At 34.4% G+C, this 19954-nt stretch overlaps 2 protein-coding genes across 3 annotated transcripts; both read left to right on the top strand.

The window, feature by feature from the left end:
• Positions 1 to 5: 5 nt before the first annotated feature.
• LOC140047323 (SAP domain-containing ribonucleoprotein-like) lies at positions 6 to 4111 on the top strand. 2 transcript variants are annotated; one of them, XM_072092277.1, is made up of 10 exons: positions 6 to 163; positions 728 to 866; positions 1237 to 1280; positions 1382 to 1489; positions 1862 to 1932; positions 2241 to 2265; positions 2405 to 2476; positions 2873 to 2950; positions 3118 to 3192; positions 3386 to 4110. In XM_072092277.1, exons 1-10 carry the CDS (start codon positions 134 to 136, stop codon positions 3431 to 3433), a joined length of 690 nt encoding a protein of 229 aa, XP_071948378.1. In that variant the 5' UTR covers positions 6 to 133; the 3' UTR covers positions 3434 to 4110. The 2 variants fall into 2 exon arrangements, with proteins under 2 accessions (XP_071948378.1, XP_071948386.1); XM_072092285.1 differs by lacking the exon at positions 1382 to 1489 and having other exon boundaries at positions 3386 to 4111.
• A 1355-nt stretch (positions 4112 to 5466) lies between these two features.
• Positions 5467 to 13659, top strand: LOC140042475 (urea transporter 2-like). The gene is made up of 5 exons (XM_072087703.1): positions 5467 to 5888; positions 10796 to 10979; positions 11289 to 11436; positions 12096 to 12230; positions 12609 to 13659. The coding sequence occupies exons 1-5, from the start codon at positions 5467 to 5469 to the stop codon at positions 12836 to 12838; spliced, it is 1119 nt and encodes a 372-aa protein (XP_071943804.1). The 3' UTR covers positions 12839 to 13659.
• The last annotated feature ends 6295 nt before the right edge of the window (positions 13660 to 19954 follow it).

Genomic DNA, 19954 nt, shown 5'->3' with positions numbered 1-19954 from the left:
GGCCAGCGATTTGTTGGTTTGTTTGTTTGTTAGTGGTTGGTTGTGGAAAAGTTGTTTACGTACTGTTTGGTTGAGTGCCGAGTTAGTTTTTTTCGTGTTTTGTGTGGTAAAATCGATTAAGCATTCCATCATAATGGATTTGGAAGCAGTAGGAAAACTGAAGGTTTTTACAGATTATTTGTTTTATTCTAGGCTAGGCGCCCTTAGGACTAGGTAGCTAAGCATATCCGCCGCATATCCTAGCGAGGCCGAAGACACGTAGCAGCCTCTCTACTAAATTTACTAGGCTAGTAGGCCTAGCCTAGACTTAGCCGGGCCTACTAGGCCGGGAGCCTAACTAGGCTAGGTAGGCCTAGCTTAGGCCTATCCAAGCATCTATACAGTGGCAATAAAGTAACAAAAACCACTAAGTACGAGCTGTTGCAATTAGTCCTACTACTAAACCTACTGTAACGTACAGCTGAAATACTGGAAGCCGTTTTCACTTTAAAGAAAGTAATTGAGTGTAGGAATAATGTATGTTTCCAACTCAACATTTCAAAGATAGTTTGTTTACTTGTTTACTACTGTATATAGTTTTAATGTATTGTATTGATATTTTTAATGTTTTATATATTGTATGTGTTTTTAAGCATCAAAGGAAAACCAATTTCATGTTTGCCTGGTTGTGTTCATGACAATAAAGATTTATCTTATTATTTATATGTGTTTTTATATTATTTTTTAGGTTGCTGAGTTGAAAAAGGAATTGGAAGCTAATGGTCTTAGCAATAAAGGAAACAAGGCAGAGTTAGTGGAGAGGCTAAAACAACATTTATCAGAGTCTGAGGAGACCGCTCAAGACACAAGTGCAGCAGAAGAAGATGGTACAGCAAGAGCATTTTATGTTGTATAGTGTTGTATTGAGTTAAGACATGCTGATCCATAGGGGGAGCATCCTCCATATACCCAAGTCCCACCACCCCTCCCCAACTCTGCATAATAATCTTACATGCTTTATTTCCAATCAGCATTTTCACATAGTTTAAACAACTCTTAATATTAGATGCTCTTAACTTTACTCTGGGACAATCTGCTGATTGTCAAAATCACTACATAAATATCATTATGTATATTTCCATTTATACCTACACAAACTTCTGTAAAATGACTGGGGGTGCCACTGGATAGGATATATATCTTTCATTGAAACAAAAAAATTAATTAAATTTGTAATACATTTATTTATTTCTTCAGGTGGAAACCTTCTTGAAGAAAGTGACCTGCTGGGTGGTGAAGAGGTAAGCTATATTATAAAAAAAAAGTGTAAATAGATGAATTTTCGAAAAATAAGCTAGCCCACCACCTGACTAGAATAATGTTCAGGACAATTTTATTTTAGTTGGAATTAGTAGAAGAAGAAGAAACGGAAAATGTAGCAGAAGATGCAGAGAAAGCCGAACCAGTCGTAGCAAAACTCACACAATCACCTGAAATAGATGATAATGCGGTAACATATTTTATCTCTCACAACTGGAGATCACATGTCAATATCTCACACTTAGCGATCACATGTCAATATCTCACACTTAGCAATCACAAGTCAATTTATCTCACACCTAGCGATCACAAGTCAATTTATCTCACACTTAGCGATCACAGGTCAATTTATCTTATACTTAGCAATCATGAGTCAATTTATCTCACACTTAGCGATCACAAGTCAATTTATCTCACACTTAGCGATCACAGGTCAATTTATCTCACACTTAGCAATCATGAGTCAATTAATCTCAATCAGATGATCTCAATGAATAATCTCGTACAGTGTTTTCATAAAAAATAGATCAAATCATTAATTGTAAATTTTATCAATTTTCAGAAAAAGTTAAACCGGGCTGAGAGGTTTAATGTTACACCACAGAGTGATAAAAAAGCTGAAAGGGCCAAAAGGTAAATAAGAAGTGATATGCCATTATTTGTATGGGGTCATTTACGAACTCCAACCTACTTGCACTCCTTGTATAGAAACAACAAGGAGCTGAAAACAAACCAGGTCTCTATTTACTAATTACAAACAAAATCAATATGATTGTATGTTTATAGTTAGTTATATACCTGCCTTTATATAGCACCCTCTATTGTTTGGTATGTGACAAAGAGCTACAAACAGTTAACATAATACTTTACCATTACTATTGTTATAACACCCTCCATTGTTTTGTATGTGTTAATGAGCTTATATTGATTTTTCATTACAGATTTGGATTGGAAGTGTCTCCCACGGTATGTATCAATATAGACAATATCGGATATTGTCAGAAAGTTAGTTTATTTGATAGTTGACATGTAAATGAATTATATGAAAGATATAATATGATGATAATAAATTAGTATACTAAAAAATGTTTTTTTCACATTTTAGTCAAATTCAGATGAGAAGAAAAAAGCTAGAGCTGAGCGGTTTGGCGTAGTTGTATCACCTACTCTGGCAAAGGTATTTGTAATTATACTCAATATGCTGTCAAAGCTTAAGTAAAAGCTAAATTTACGATTCAGACTGGGAGCATAAATAGGAACCCGGTTAGATCGAGACACAACTTTGTGCTGATTACTAGCTGAATTATGGGAGTATGTTTCCATATGTGTTTGATCCAAAAAATGACTTGGGTAATAATGTTCAGCGCTTAGAGGTTTCACAACATTAGGTGCTATATCAATCCAGGATATTATTATTTAATTTAGGCACACATTGCCAAGGACTATTAATAGCAAATTGTGTACACACACAAGATGTTCTACATAAATAAAGTCCTATAACATAACATGTGTTAACATGGAAACTGTATGACCTAACTTACTGTGTTTATTGTATAAACTTTTTTTTTATTAGTCTGAAAATCAGCAAAAGAAACAACAAAGAGCTGAAAGGTTTGGGGTAGCAACAGACACCAATACAAAGACCTCTACGGTAAGTCCTGCTCTGAAGGGTGTCAAAAAAAAAATCTTTGTAGTTATAAAGATATAAAGTACTACTGACTACAGACTTGTGATTACCTGTTGCTTGCTATGTTACTGGACTCCATTTATCATTATTTGTACTAGGTATACACTTGACTTTACTTCTTTTTCTCTTAGGCAAATGAGGATAAAGTTTTAAAAAGAAAAGAACGATTCGGTATTGCGATAACAGCGCCCTCTAGTGATGCAGATGTAAGTATCGTAAAGTTAGAGATGGACAGTACATCATTCCAATTCCATGTAGATATGCAACATGGTCATGTATTTCCAAAAGGGGATATTAATACTATTAATTATTATTATTAACTATAAAATTATAATTTTATTTAAATGTTATAGTTTCTTAAATTATAATTAAATTATTTTAATAATCTTTTTTTTTTAGGCAAAAAAAGCAAAGAGGGCAGAGCGGTTTGGATTAAAAGCACAATAATAAAAAAATCATAAAATGTTTCTATTATCAAATCAAGATAATCTTACAGCTGGTAGAATACCTTCTATTGAGGACAAGCAACATGGGTTCTTTAAAAATAAATTATGCACAATCATTATTAAAGGGACACGGTATTCTATGTACAGTAATGCATTCCTTCATCTTCTGTTAAAACCTACAATCATGGCTACCATTGTATATTAGAGATACTTGTTTTTTTAACAAAATAGTTAATAAAGCACTGTCTACACTATCGAACTAGTTTGACAAAAAAGTGTGATATAATGATATGACATCATTATGTCCATATGGGCACATCACATCTTTTTTTTCACATAAAGTTTGAAAGTGTAGAAGCTTTAGATAATTATTCCATATTTACTTACTTTACAAGAAACCCTCTTATGGGACACCCCCCTAATAAGTCGACACTTTCCTGTGAAACAAATGGGAGGAAATGCATAAACACTATGCCAACCAACAGGGGATGGAGTCTAAATGGTTTATCTTAGATAGAGTCTTCTCTATGTTCAAGGCAAAGCACCATGTCTAGTTGTATGTAATAATTTTAAATTAACTTTCTAGTTTAAATCTTTTGCTGTTTTCTATGAAAAAAATTGTTCAAATCGAGAGAGAATGTTATAATAAAGTGATCACATAACGATCTTGAAATTGTGTGAGTATTTTCTTTGTAACATCAGATGGTAAAGATTGTTGGTTTTCACAAGATGCAATACAAATTATTTTACCAATAAAAGCTTGGCTCTTCCTTCGACACAATGCAAAGATGACGTAAAGGCACCGCAATTGAGTTTACCAATCACAAATGACAGTTTGATAATGCACCGTGATTGGTCAAACAACTTGCGTTGTAGTGTAGTAGTGATTTGACCAATCAGAAGCGAGTGTTGTAGTGCGTAATCAGCAACAGTGCTGCTGAAAACATCGCACCGATTATTGGAAGGGAATTTTCTTACGTTGCGTCGGTTGCGTTCTAGGAATCAAGCTTATAGATTAGTTTTGGCATGGTGTGTAAATTGAGAGTTAAGCTTGGTTCCCACTAGCGACGTAGGTTGCGAAAACCGTAAGAAAATGCCTTTCCAACCCGATGTTTGCAGCACTATTGCGTCGTGAGTTCCCACTTGTGATTACGCAATAAAGAACTTCGCGCCAATACGTCTCTGCGTTGTGTCGCTAGTGGCAACCAAGCTTAACTATACTGATAAAAATATATAAATAAATTTCTGGTCTTATGTCTTAAATAAACTTGAGAGTTCAGTTTATAATTATATTTATTGTTTAACAGCAGACGTGTCAAAGAGATTAAGAGTAAAAATCACTATCCATTAATACTGTTACATTTACGTTGTATACACACTGTGTCGTTGCTTAGATAATTCTAATAACACAAAATGACAAAACAAAAAACAATCACTTCAGTTGTTGCCATAACTACTAATTATCAATTCTAATTAATGATTTAGCTAAGAGAGATAACTTAAATGACGTCATTAGTTTGCTTAATAATTGGAGTGTAATTAAAGTAAACACACTTGACGAAGGTAATTAATTATGACTATAGTCAAATGAAGACTACATTATTTTTAGTGCGTTATATTTACTATCAACTTGACTTTCACTTAGATGTTAAATTGTTTACACACACATCACAGCTTTCGTAAGATCGATACAGTTTCCTTTGCATTGTGATACACATTTTGTACCTGTACAGTGTATACAAAAAAGCACGCTGACCAGTCGAATAGTCATCTACTTTAATTAGCAATGTGTACTGCAGTAATATAACCAGCCTTAAAATACCTTTCACTTATAAACTGCATTTATATTGCACGGTATGTTACAAGTGAGATGTTTACATCATTGAGCTGTTGGCTTGGTGTAATATTGGAGATTTCATCGTTTTAAAACGGAAGAGTTGTTTGTTTGTGAATCTGATCTAACGTTTAAACGGATTGTCGAATTCTATCAATTTGAGTTTTAGCGTTGTTTATGCTGCTGGATTAATGGGTAAAATGGAGGCCGATGGGATTGTGGAATCACCTCCTTCGACGACCCGGTATCACTTCACTCATTATTTTATGGGTGAAATCAAACCGTTAAAGGAATGGATCAAAGACAAAAACATCGTTTTCAAGTTTATTAATGCTTGTTTTCGTGGGATGGGACAACCAGTGTTCTTGAATAACCCAATCAGTGGATTGTTGGTATTGGCGGCACTTTTCGTACAGAACCCTTGGCAGGCGATAAACGCATTGCTAGGCCTTATATCAGCTCAATTGATGTCAATGGTTCTTTGCCAAGATAGAGGAGGGGTTGAAAACGGGGGTTTTGCGTTCCAAGGTCTTCTTATCGGATCGATCGTCACGGCAATATCGGCCGAGGAAGATTGGTATGGCTGGCTCAGTTTCCCGGTAGTTTGTCTTGGTGCTGGCAGGTTTGTTAATTTTTCATATTTTATTCCACATCACTTGCAATCAACACAAAGTCTTTTTTTATGTGGTTATTTTGTAGTTTTGTTTTATACTGATTCAATAAATATCGAATAAGATGTAACGCTATACATTCACACAATTTAGCCCGTCACTCACCGGACTGAATCCGGAGTCAGTGTGAACGATAGCTTAATGTTAGAATGCACTGGTCTCAGTATGAACGCAGCTTAATGTTAGAATGCACCGCTGTCAGTATGAACGAAGATTAATGTTAGAATGCACCGGTCTCAGTATAAACGATATAAATAGCTTAATGTTAGAATGCACCGGTCTCAGTGTAAACGATCGCTTAATGGTAGTATGCACCGGTCTCAGTATGAACGCAGCTTAATGTTAGAATGCACCGCTCTCAGTATGAACGAAGATTAATGTTTGAATGCACCGGTCTCAGTATAAACGATATAAATAGCTTAATGTTAGAATGCACCGGTCTCAGTGTAAACGATCGCTTAATGTTAGTATGCACCGGTCTCATTATGAACGCAGTTTAATGATAGAATGCACCGGTCTCAGTGTGAACGATAGCTTAATGTTAGAATGCACCGGTCTCAGTGTGAACGAAGTTTAATGTTAGAATGATAGAAAATTTAATTTTACTAAAACCTAATAACATTTGAATAATTATGCAGACAATATAGCAAGCGATCCCTTGAAGAATTAAATCCTAATTTTAACATTCGAGGTTAAATACATTATTCATCTTACTGATTAGTATACATGGTGAAATAAATGAGTTCTCCATGAAAATAATTAGTTTTTAGCGTAATTTCTATTAAATAACATTGGAACGTCGCCCTTACAACCTATTAATCAACCGCGTACAACTCTTTATAGACTTGCCCCAAGTCTGTATTTATTGTCTTATTTATTTCATTTTTCACGCTGCTGCTCTAGCTCGCTACGTCACACGAGATAACTCATTTATTAAGATGAAATCAAGCAGCAGTTCTAGTACTACACTTTGACATTTTTGCTAAAATGGAAACTCAACTATACTTTATAGGTACCAGCTGCATTTCTGGTATTTATGAGTCCCATGGCAATACTGTATTTCGCTGTCAGATAATCATTGAATTATTATCAAAACAGTCCATGAAAGTTTTTGTTTGTAATATGATACTTCACACTTGAAGTAAGGCGTGATGAAGTGACCTCCAGACTTGACCTTAGCAATAAAATAAACTAAATTGAGTCTGTTTCATATCAAAGTTATTCACTTCTGTAACAAAATTCACATTATAAAAAGAGAAAAGAAACGTTTAATTATAACTCAAAAACCATTGTCTCATGACAGACAATGGAAATATTTTTTGCTTTTAATAACATTTTTTTTCAGGTAAAATAACTATTATGTGACAATAAAATGACACATTCAAAAAATTTGAAATAAAAAATATTTTTCAGAGGGACAATAATATCTTTAAAACTATTACGTCAATAAGCGAGCAGCGGTTTTTGTAAGAAATATTTCTTGTTTATTTTGATTTTTGTCTGAAAATACTACTGTATCCAAACTCAAGTAGTATACGTATGAAACGCCATATGTGCAAAAATATTTATCTTTTTACTAAAATTAAGACAAAACTCCGTCTGAAATCCAGAATAAACTCTTCACATTTTATCAACTAAAAGTCGTAGTAAGTTATATGTCTCGGGTCCATTCTATAGTCGCCGTACAGATTACATCAGTACTTCTATGAATGGATGGCTATGTGACAAGAACGCTAGTTGATCATACCCAGTACCACCGCTTTGATTTACGATCATTCGGGAAACCACCTCACGAAGTATCATAACCATAAAAAGGATGTTTATGTATGGTATACCCTAAAAACAAAAATTTATTTTGATGGTACGGTATAATAAATCAAATTCATCAATAGTGTACTCATGTGTACGAAGAATCAAAACCAGAAAAAGGATGTTTATGTATGGTATACCCTAAAAACCAACGATTGAATTTGATGGTACGGTATAATAAATCAAATTCATCAATAGTGTACGGTGTACGAAGTATCAAAACCAGAAAAAGGATGTTTATGTATGGTATACCCTAAAAACCAACGATTGAATTTGATGGTACGGTATAATAAATCAAATTCATCAATAGTGTACGGTGTACGAAGTATCAAAACCAGAAAAAGGATGTTTATGTATGGTATACCCTAAAAAACAACGATTTATTTTGATGGTACGGTATAATAAATCACATTCATCAATAGTGTACTCATGTGTACGAAGAATCAAAACCAGAAAAAGGATGTTTATGTATGATATACCCTAAAAACAAAAATTGATTTTGATGGTACGGTATAATAAATCAAATTCATCAATAGTGTACTGTGTATAACAAATTAGGAGCTGAACTTTCGTTCATATTATGGTTGCAGGCCTATATTATAATCCAGTATGAATTATTCCTATCTCTCTCTATCCGTATGTGTTAGGCATTCAACGTTTTCAATAGAGAAGAGCTCTGTGTGCTTGCGCGCCTGCATTCATGCTATAGTGGATTATTCCAATCAACAACAGACATGATTGAAAATCAAAATTGAGTAATGAAATGCTGTTGCTTTTACGGAAACGACTTTATGAGGATTATAAGTTAAAGAAGACATTTCATTAATTTTGTGTTGAGGCGCATAAGATAAGAGATTCATGCTTGGTTTCAAAATTTGAATCCTGAGATAATCAAATCTCATTTGCACATGGCACTAATTTCCGTACCGTTAGCCATTATATAGCCAACAAGGACAATGTTTCAAATCAAATGTAATTCATTAGTATGAGGTAAATGAAATTTAAGATCGTTCGCATTTATAATCAAAATTAAATTAATTTCTAGGACCACAGCTCTATATAGTAGGCCTATAAAAAAAAGATGAGACAATGATAATGTTTATACATGCGCGGCGATAAGACTAAACAGAACATAAAACACAATAACAAACAAACATAAAACACGAGCATGTTGTCAGGCATATGACACTAAGCGTACATTAATATTATTGATGTAAGTCAAAATCGTTCAAGGTCAATTACCTAATTTTGATAATGGCAACATTCGTGATAATAATGTTAGATTTTAAAACTTAAAAATATAAATTGGTTTATACATTAATGTCTCCTTATGCATATGAATATGGCCTATTAGCGCTAATTGGAGCGCTAAGAACTTTTCTATTTTACGTACCGTAAAAACATGGCATCATGTTGGTTGTTATCAGTGGGGTATTTTTTCAAATCAATTACAATTTAAAAATTTCTTCTTATTTTCAAATCATTTTGAAATTAAAACAAAGTGAAAATGAAAGCAATGTTAAAAAATTGGTATGTGGATTATTGGATGATCTGGATCAGATGTGACGTAACGACGTATAATCCTGATTGGAAAAAGTAAAGAAATAGGAACGTTACACCATTAAAGCTTGGTTGCCACGGACGAAACGCGCAAGGACGTATATAAGGCCACCGCATTTGACCAATCACGGGGCGAAGGATTATCTACTGTGCTTGTGATTTTTTTTTCTCTTTTGTGGCGCAAACACCACTTTTATTCACATTCATATTATCTCATATTACATAAAATCGTATTATTTAACTTGTAAATGTCGTTACAGTTCATAAGTAACATTTTTACATATATGAATTCTGTATTACTCCTTTTTTCATTAATTTTCTTATATTTTGTTATACACTTGACAGGATCATCATTATCATCTATCTCGTTTTAAAATAGTTCACACATTTTCATTTGTTTGTTTTCATTTTACAACCCGGATTATACAATATATTTATATACATGATAAAAAAAAACAATAATAGCTCAGTACCACCAGTAACCCGTATCACTGTAATTCTTTTTCGGTTAATCGTATCAAATTAGAAATTATATTATCATAATCTTATTTCTTAAAGCTACCCATTTTTCTATACTTGTTTCTTTATTGTTATATGTTTCACATTCAATGTTATATAACATATTGCTTTTAAATAAATTCCATAAAGATTTACCCACTGGCTTATTTAGTGCAGATAACATTTTTATTCTATAAATAGTAAATGCTGCAAAAGTGTAAATATAATCTATTAGCTTATCTCCCGTTCCTAGTATTAATTGTTTAAATGATATATTATTGTGATTTAAACTTACAAAGATACTAAGCATTTTCCTCCAATATTTCTGAATAAATCTACAACTAAAAAACAAATGATTTTCATTTTCAATTTCTCCACATTTGTCACACGTTTGTGTTTCCTTAACTTTCCACTGATACAGCCGTTTGTTGGTAGGCAGTATTCTATGTAACATCTTATAATTGAATTGTGCTAGTTTCTTATCTTTCATTTTACATACTTTCCGTAACCAAGAAGTTTTCCAATCAATGTTGTTATCATTGAAGTACTCTTCCCATTTTAGTTGTGACATTGGAATAATGAAATATTCTTTCACAAACCATGAGTATATTAGTTTGGTAGTATTAATCTCATACTTTGTCCCAACTAATTCATCTTTATCATCACAATTGAAAATATCTACCTCCTTAATAATACGTTTCCATATTGAATTGGTATTGCCTTAATAATGCACAAATACTCATTTAACCAGTTTGTTTTACATTGTAGTTTCACCAGTATTTCGTTTGATGTTAAAAAAGTGTTCTTATTAACAATGTCTTTAATACTGATAATGCCACTGTCAATCCAATGCTTGTAGAAAAGCGATTTTTTTTTTAGTGTGCTGTGCTTGTGATTGGTCAACTCAGTGAGTACAAGTGAATTAATGTATTTATATTATGTATTCATAGTCAATAGAAGGTAATTGTCTATGATATATCTTTCTTTACAGTGTTTTTGTTTCGAGTGCATTAAACAACTTATTTGGCCGCGTATCTCTTCCGGCGTTCAACCTGTCATTTAACTTAGTAACATTTTTGTTTGTGACGGCAACAACACATTCTAATGATTTCTTCCCGCAAAAACCAGTAGCAGCAACAATACCGTGGATCGGGAATGACGTAGATTGGGCTGAGGTAAGGTACCGGGACAAAGAGGGGGGGGGGGGGATGTAGCGCAAGGACTAATCTTAAATAAACCAAGCAAGGACGTAGACGCGATGCAAGCGAGTTGACCAATCACAAGCGACAGTTGCGTTTCGTCCTTGTGCTGCATGCTGGAAACAAACTAAGCACTAGCGATGAATCATCCGAATTGATGCTATGATTGTCATATCGCTTGCGCGCGTGCATTATTGGATTGCGAAGTGGAAACCAAGCTATTTAATGGTTTATTTTTTTAAATTTGTTTTTCTTATTTTTATATTTTATTCATTATCTGTTAAGATCTTCAAGGGACTACCCAGAGGAATTGGACAATGCTATGGTTGTGATGATGTTGTTTCTGGTTGCTTAGTAGCGGCTGCTATGGCAATATGCTCCCCAATCATTCTATGGCACGCCATTTGGGGATCATTCATTGGTATTATAGTTGGTAAGCTATAGCTCCACATAAATTCATAATATTTATTATTGAAACAATAAAATCAATTATGGTTAGTAAGGTAAGTTCTGCAAATATTTATTAATAATAAACACAATTAAGTAATCTATAATAATTGATTGCTATTTTTGTATTTATCGGGTTATATTGATCATCAATTATACGCTTAATAGAACTACATTATCAATGCCACACCACTTACGGGTACATGTAACATATCTACGTTTGAATTTGAAGATATACATATAGGCCTATTACAATGATTCAACATAAATATGTGATATTGAATATACTATGTAGCACCGCAATAAACGTAATGAACGTCCAAGGTCGGATAACGTTACCCTTCTCTGTCTATCCGTATCTCCTGCATATCATATTATTATTTTCAATAGCTCTTTTTAAAATTTAACAATTCGTCAAAATGTATTCTTCAATGTTCAAAATAAACAAAGATTTGTGAAATAATAATAATCAAATATATTAAAACATGAATTAATAATATTTATTCGGCAACATTTCTTAAAAGTACGATATACATTTCATCTTGCCAGGAGCAAGTAATAGGCATGAGCTCAAACAGAAAACTGCTCTTACATCATAATTATCATAATGTCTTGGGAGTTTATTAATATTGATATCTGTTTCAGGTATATCTCTAGCATGTCCGTTGGATCTTCTATACAATGGTGTGATGGGGTACAACAGTGTGTTGACAGCCTGCAGTATTGGTGGCGTCTTTATGTTGATATCATTGCGTGTCCATCTATTAGCTATTGTTTCAGGTAGGCGTCTTTATGTTGATATCATTGCGTGTCCATCTATTAGCTATTGTTTCAGGTAGGCGTCTTTATGTTGATATCATTGCGTGTCCATCTATTAGTTATTGTTTCAGGTAGGTGTATTTATATCATTGTGTACATCTAATGGTTATTGTTTGAATCAGTTAACTCAATTTATAACAAATATTTAGCGGGATTTTTAAACGCCGATAATTAAAGCGTGGTACATATTTAGTACGCGCGCGCGTCAAACGTTAAGTTTGGTTAAATCATCATACATTGGATGCTCAATGTGATAAATGATAATAAGTAGGCCTACAATAAATACGCGATATATTTTTTACTCTTTTTTATCATCATATTTTTATTTATTTTTACCAGCTGTAATTGCAGCTGTAACGTCATTAGCGTTGTTCCAGTTCTTAGCTGTACTTGGTTTACCAATGTTAGCGTTTCCATTCTGTGCGATTGCCGCTCTGTTTCTATTGGTGACAACGGAAGGGGATTATTTTGTGAAGATACCATTAGATCAAGTCACGTGGCCGGAGGATCATTGGAAACGATATCACCGAATGAACATAACTGTACAGAACTCAAATGAATTAATGTAAATTATTTTGTAAATAAAATTTTCCCAAAGTAAAGTTCGATGACCAATCACAATTGTGACTGTTGCTTGTCAAATTAACTTGTGGTGCGCGTACGTACTTGGGTTGCGCGTACTTTGGCGTTCTACGAAACAAGTTTTAAGAACCTACCTCATAATTATCATTACGATTAAAACAATATATAATTAGTTTAAAACAAAGAAGAGGCGGCCAGAGAAAACAAAAACTAAACGTTATATAAAATATAGATATTATACTGTAACTGAACATGAAAATAAAATTATAAAAATCATATATCACTTTCATATTATGAATAATTGTATTTTAAAACACGAGTATTTGTTGCAGATTCTTGGTTGTATCTAAATGTATCCAGTATCAGGAAAATTTGATACTTATGGTCTTTATGTAAAACACAGATGTATCAGTTTTACATGTAGCATAATGTCATAGAACATAATATAGGCCTAGGCATCACATGTGATACACATGCGATGTTCATCACGTAGGAACTGGACCAAAACGAGAGCGGCAATGGTGCAAATTACACCCATGATTTGGTGAGCAAAATGGTTTTCATCGACATCACATGAAATTGGCGTAGGCCTAATGTTTAAACCTCACAGAAATGGGATGGTTTATAATTAGTGTTATAAGGATGGGTAGTTGTCCTCGAGTGTTTGGCGAGGAAAGTTCAGGAGCAGTTTTTATCCATATGCAATCATCATAAAATTATTTCATCGAATATATCAAGGGTATACATTACATCACATAATGTTTTTGAAGTATATACGTGTACTGTCACACTCAACTTTTCTAAGCTTAGGCACTGTCTACTTGTACCCTGTTATAAAGGTAATGTAATATTAAAACCACAATGATGCGTTGATTTTATTTGTCATTAAAGAAAATTCCAAATGAAATACGACAATCAGTTTTGTTTGAATTAATGTATGTAATTTTAATTTCTATGTATCAGAGATTTCAAAATAAAATATTGAATTTATTTGAATTTTCACATGGCGTTGTTTGTACAACCATGTCTAAAGTGCCATAACAGTTCATTATACAAATTTAATTAAATGGACAGTAGACCGAACATCATACATTTTACTAGCATTTAGATATAGCCTATCAAATTATTGGTCCAGCTTGACCGGAACTTTAACTGTGATCCATGGTCTATTAGAAAAAATTGCATTTGGTACGAATTATTTCATGAGGTGAAAATAAAATTATATTTTCACAAAGCCTGCGTGAAAGTATTGGAAAAAGTGATTTCCTCTGAAACAAAAATAGTGAACACTAAGTCAAATTACGGGTAAAGAAACAAAGAATTAATCAAATGTCACGAGATACTGTTATTCAAAAGTTGAACAGACTTTTACACAAATTACATTGAATAAATTCATCTGGTTCCAAATAATATTTTTGTGGATTTTTACTTTTATGTTAAACCAAAACAACGAAAAGGAATAAAATTACCTTCGTGACGTTTCGCCGACAATCTGTCAGCTGCTTCAGACTAATGCCTGGGTTGGAATGGTCTGGTTTTTTGTAAGTGACGCTGAACAGCGCCACCAGCCGTCTGGTTGGTATTGACGGTAGAGCGTCTCCGCTGGCCCCCCTCCTGCTTCAACTTTTTCCAGCAAACTATCATATGTATGTGGGAGGTCATACCCACCAATGTCTCTGTTGATATTATGTGGTCTTTTTCTTATGCAGATAGATTCTTTTATCTTTCTTTTGTCTGTCTGTGCTTCTTTTTCAATAACTCTCGCATTCCAATTTGGAATATGGTCATTCCCTATAGCGTGGTCAGTTATGGCTGACTTATGTAAATAATACACAAATTATTTATATGCCTGAAATCAGTACGAGTTAATAAAATAAACAAACTGCACAACGTCAGTTGGCTTACGTCCTTGCGTTGCGTTGTCCTAGTCGGAACCAAGCTTAAAACTGATATTCGTGTCTTTACGTAGCCTTTGCTAGTTAGTTAGAAAAGTAATTTCTTTGTTATAAATATGTTTTTAGACCAATTTCTTTGCGATGTTCAATTCAATTCAATTCAATTCAAAGTAACATTTATTTTCTTCCAAATAAAACAGTCAATACAATGGTGTAAAGAAAGGTAATATGATTGAAGAAGGCATGTGTTACAACCGTTAATGTAGAAAACGCCAGCTTATGTCGAAACAACCGTTAATGTAGAACAATCCACCGCTTATGTAGTAAAACCTCCAGCTTATGTAGAAACACCAACAGCTTATGTAGTAAATAAAAATCAACACCAGCTAATGTAGAAACGGTCAACAGCTTATGTAGTAACGAAAATTGCCTCCCAGCTTATGTAGTTACTATCGCCAGCTAATGTAGAAAATGTTATATATTTTACAAAAATGTCTAAATCATGTGCAAATGCATCGATATTAACTTAGCTATCAGTCTTTCCACCTCTCGTAAGCAACCAACTTTCTAAAACGACCACACATCGTAAGCTACCGCTTCTCATAATCGACCACCTCTCGTAAGGGATCACCTCCTCTCATAAGGGACCACTTCTCATAATCGACCATCTCTCGTAAGTGACCACCTCTCTTAACGACCACACCTCTCGTAAGTGACCACCTCTTTTAAGGGACCACGACCTCTTTCTCTCTATTAAAGGACCGCTTCTCATAATCGTCAGTGACGACTGTTTTAAAGGACCACCTCTCTTAACGACCCCATCTCTCGTAAGTGATGACCTCTTTTAAAGGACCACTTTCTCTGTTAGAGACTGCTTCTAATTATCGACCATATCTCGTAAGCGACCACCTTAACGACCACACCACTCGTCAGTGGCGACCTCTTTTAAAAGGCCAGCACCTCCTCTATTTAAGGACCGCTTCTCATAATTGACCTTCACCCGTTACATCGACCTCTGGAAAGTTACTACCTCTATTGAACGACCGCCGTCTCTGTTCAGGTGCCACTTCTCATCATTAACCATCTCCCGTAAGCGACCACCTCAACGACCACACCACTTGTCAGTGACGACCTCTTTTAAAGGACCACCACCTCTATTTAAGGACCACGAGAGGTGTGATCGTTAAGAGAGATAGTCGCTTACGAGAGGTGGTCGATTATGAAAAGCGGTCCCTTAAAGGAGGAGGTGATCACTTCCGAGACGTGGTCGATTATGATAAATGGTCCCTTAAAAGAGACGGTGGTCGTTCAATAGAGGTGGTCACTTACTAGAGGTCGTTGTGACGGGAGATAGTCGATTATGAGAAGCGGTCCTTTAATAGAGAAAAAAGAGGTCGTGGTCCCTTAAAAGAGGTGGTCATTTACGAGAGGTGTGGTCGTTAAGAGAGATTGTCGCTTACGAGAGGTGATCGATTATGGAAAGCGATTCCTTGTGAGAGGAGGTGATCAATTACGAGAGGTGGTCGATTATAAGAAGTGGTCCCTTAACAGAAACGGTGGAAGTTCAATAGAGGTGGGCAATTCAATTGAGAAGCGGTCCTTTAATAGAGAGAAATATGTCGTGGTCCCTTAAAAAAGGTGGTCGCTTACGAGAAGTGCAGTGGTCGATTATTAGAAGCGGTCCCTTATGAGAGGAGGTGATCCCTTATGAGAGGTGGTCGATTATGAGAAGCGGTCCCTTAACAACAGAGATGGTAGCTTACGATGTGTGGTCGATTTAGAAAGTTGGTTGCTTACGAGAGGTGGAAAGACTGATAGCTAAGTAAAGATCGATGCATTTGCACATGATTTAGACATTTTTGTAAAATATATAACATTTTCTACATTAGCTGGCGATAGTAACTACATAAGCTGGGAGGCATTTTTCGTTACTACATAAGCTGGTGACCGTTTCTACATTAGCTGGTGTTGATTTTTATTTACTACATAAGCTGTTGGTGTTTCTACATAAGCTGGAGGTTTTACTACATAAGCGGTGGATTGTTCTACATTAACGGTTGTTTCGACATAAGCTGGCGTTTTCTACATTAACGGTTGTAACAGCATGATCAAAAAAGCAAAAAGCTTGTGACAGACATGCCTAAACAAAGATTAGATAAAAACAACACGAAAAAAGAAAATAAATAAATAAATAAATTAATTAAAAAAATAAAGAAATAACAATATAAAAAATTTACATAACATGGGTTAAACTAAATAAGTAAAATAACAATAACAAAAAACAATTTTGGTATAAATAAAGAATTGATTCGTCTTCTTCTTGTTACTCATCATTAAAATTATTATCATAAAATGTAATATAATAAAAATTAATACTTGGATGTGATATATCTTTTAAGTTTAAATGAAAAGCTTTTCTTAGATACAGCAACTTTAATATTTGAAGGTAGTTTATTCCATAGTTTAGGTCCACTAAATCTTATGTTATATTGAAATGAAGTTTTTTTATGAAGAGGGATATGCATATCCTGTACAGTTCGAGTTCTATAATTGTGAAAAGATGCGTTTGGTTGGAATAAATTTGTAAATTGAGGTGGGTTTAGGGAGTTAATCGATGAGTAGAGAAAAGTACACTGTTGATGATAGTTAAGATCTTTCAACTTTAAAAGGTTTAGGGAGGAAAATAAGGGATCTGAGTGAGCTAGTGGTGGTGCACCTGATATTATTATTATTACCTGAAAAAGTAAGAACAGGAGTCAAACAACTGTGAAAAACAGTGAAAACAAAATTAATAAAAGTAATAACGCAAGCATGAGGTGAAGCAAAACAGGAAAAAGTGTCCGCAGTGTCATTTAAATGTCAATAAATTAGCATGCAGTTATTATTCATGATGATAAAAGAAAGGGATGCATGCAATTTATGTAAGTGGTAATATAGAGTTCAAATGTTTAATAAGAAAAAGAAACAGTTAATTGTTTACTTCCCTTCGTTTGCTGATCTTCTTTATGAGATGTTATCTAGGTCCAGAAAAGTACGAATATGGTGTCTAATTTCCTTTCCGTTATAAACAGAGCTAGCATAGATTCGTCCGTCAATGGACCATGCACTCTTCACCTTCTCGTGCCTACTTGCTCTGTATAAAAGCTCCCTTCTACGACTGGTGAGGTCTTCCTGTATAGAAATGCCAGAACCCTTTAATTTTCTTCTCTGTACAATCACTTTCTTTCGGTATTGATATCAAGTAAATTTAACAATAATGGGTCTGGGTTTTGATTTCTTCTCGTTACGTTTGCCTGTGCGATGGGATCGATCTATGTGATCGGAGGATAGATCAATAGCCAGCTTATCCTTCACCATATTAATTATTAGATCATTAGTATTTTCTCCTTCTTTCTCCGACATTCCAAATACCCTGATGCAATTCCGTCGACTATATTGCTGCAATGAATCTAATTCAGCATCCTGTGCTTGGATTTTTTGCTCAAGATCATTGATTTTATCAAGATGATTTGAGGTTTCGCCCATTGCGAGCTCAATGTCGAAAAGCCGACTTTCGATTTTATCAAACCGATCTAAGAGTGGCGTGAGTTTGGACTCAATTCTGATATTACGCATCCTAAGATATCCTTGATTTCCTTACTTTTAAAGGCAATAGCAATGCCGTTGTTGATCATGGCTGCCAGCTCATCGCATTGTAGAATCTCGGTCTTCGTGGCCTGTACCACCTGTGTGGAATGCCTAGTAGATTGCTTTGTTCCGTCCTTTGTTGTAGACATTACAGATCCGTAGAGCAGAACAACAGTAAACCGTAAAGCAATCACCGATAATATTCACAGAACTCGTTTAAAAGTTACAGGTAAACCTGACATCAATAATAAAATCACAGTTGAAGAGGAATTGCAACAGGTAAAAATATGAAGATGAGACCTTTAGGAACATGTATATGCTGATTTACGCCATCAAGCTAGGAGCTCATAAAACAAGGCCAACATCGCGTGCTACAATGCATAGTGATACCGGACCGACAGACAGACAGACAGACCGACCGACCGACATAGTGAACTATACTGACCGAAATTACTGAACATGTTTAAAAATGTTGAAATGTTTAAAAACATATATATTTTTTTAATTTACACGTGCGTAGCCTGTCACTTTCGACGTGCTCGTATAACGTAATTTCGAGTTGAAAAGTAAGTCAAGAAAACAGAAATCGGGCAAAAAGAGTGCGCAATAACATTTAACGCGCAGTGCGCGCGCAAAAATATGCGCACTTATGGCAATTTTGTAAACGCTTAAAATTGCCTGAAATGTACTCTTATTTCATCGAAAATAAATTTTGAAAATTTTAAGCGCGCGTACGCATGCGTTACATGCGCTACGCACGTAATTGTATTGCCATATGATGATTTATGCCCTGAAATTTATGAGTACCAAATTTTATTTAATTGTGATTCATGATTGTGAAGATATGATTACAAACGTGATTTCGTTAAATCGTGCGTAGACCGCGTAATTTTTTATTGCGCACCGTGAAAACATAACCACATTGATTCCTGGCCATAAGGAATATACTGTGAAAAATTGACCTAGCTAGATTAAACTGATATCAAGATAAGGTCAGAAAGCGATAAAACGCATAGTGATACCGGACCGACAGACAGACAGACAGACCGACAGACAGACAGACCGACCGACATAGTGAACTATAGAGTCGCTTCCACGCGACTAAAAACACGTCTACTCAGCACGGTGTCACAATTATATTTTGTATTATGTTAATCAGGGAGTTAACAACTCCCTGGTTTAATAGAGTTTTCTATCAATCATATATCACTATTGTTGTTTAAATGTTTAATTATTCATTTTTAATAGCCTCCGTGATTTTAAATTTCAAAATCATTAATTACAATTACATCATTACAATTCACTTTCTATCAGCAGCTATTCATAATAAACTTGGCAGTATGTTTCATAATACTATCAAATATTCTCTAACTGTAACAAAAAAAGCAAAACTATAAAAGAATCTTTTCATACCAAGTGGGCTCGGATATATTTACGTTTTTAAACTACAGTATTGCTGCAGTTACACATTGCTCTAAAACCTTTATTAACATACGTAAATTGCAAAAGATCTTTATGACATAATTAATATTGTCATCTACTTCAGTAGACGTCGACACATTCAATAATAATTTGGATAAG

The sequence above is a fragment of the Antedon mediterranea genome, chromosome 1 (genome assembly GCF_964355755.1).
Source record: "Antedon mediterranea chromosome 1, ecAntMedi1.1, whole genome shotgun sequence".
NCBI lineage: Eukaryota > Metazoa > Echinodermata > Crinoidea > Comatulida > Antedonidae > Antedon > Antedon mediterranea.
This window is presented reverse-complemented; position numbering and strand designations above follow the sequence as displayed.

Coding starts and splice junctions, on each gene's coding strand:
- LOC140047323 (XM_072092277.1), top strand. CDS start 134: ATGGATTTGGAAGCAGTAGGAAAACTGAAG. Junction 2,266..2,404: donor GATTGGAAGTGTCTCCCACG/GTATGTATCAAT, acceptor TTCACATTTTAG/TCAAATTCAGATGAGAAGAA. Junction 3,193..3,385: donor CGCCCTCTAGTGATGCAGAT/GTAAGTATCGTA, acceptor TTTTTTTTTTAG/GCAAAAAAAGCAAAGAGGGC.
- LOC140042475 (XM_072087703.1), top strand. CDS start 5,467: ATGGAGGCCGATGGGATTGTGGAATCACCTCCTTCGACGACCCGGTAT. Junction 5,889..10,795: donor GTTTGTCTTGGTGCTGGCAG/GTTTGTTAATTT, acceptor CTTTCTTTACAG/TGTTTTTGTTTCGAGTGCAT. Junction 11,437..12,095: donor ATTCATTGGTATTATAGTTG/GTAAGCTATAGC, acceptor TATCTGTTTCAG/GTATATCTCTAGCATGTCCG.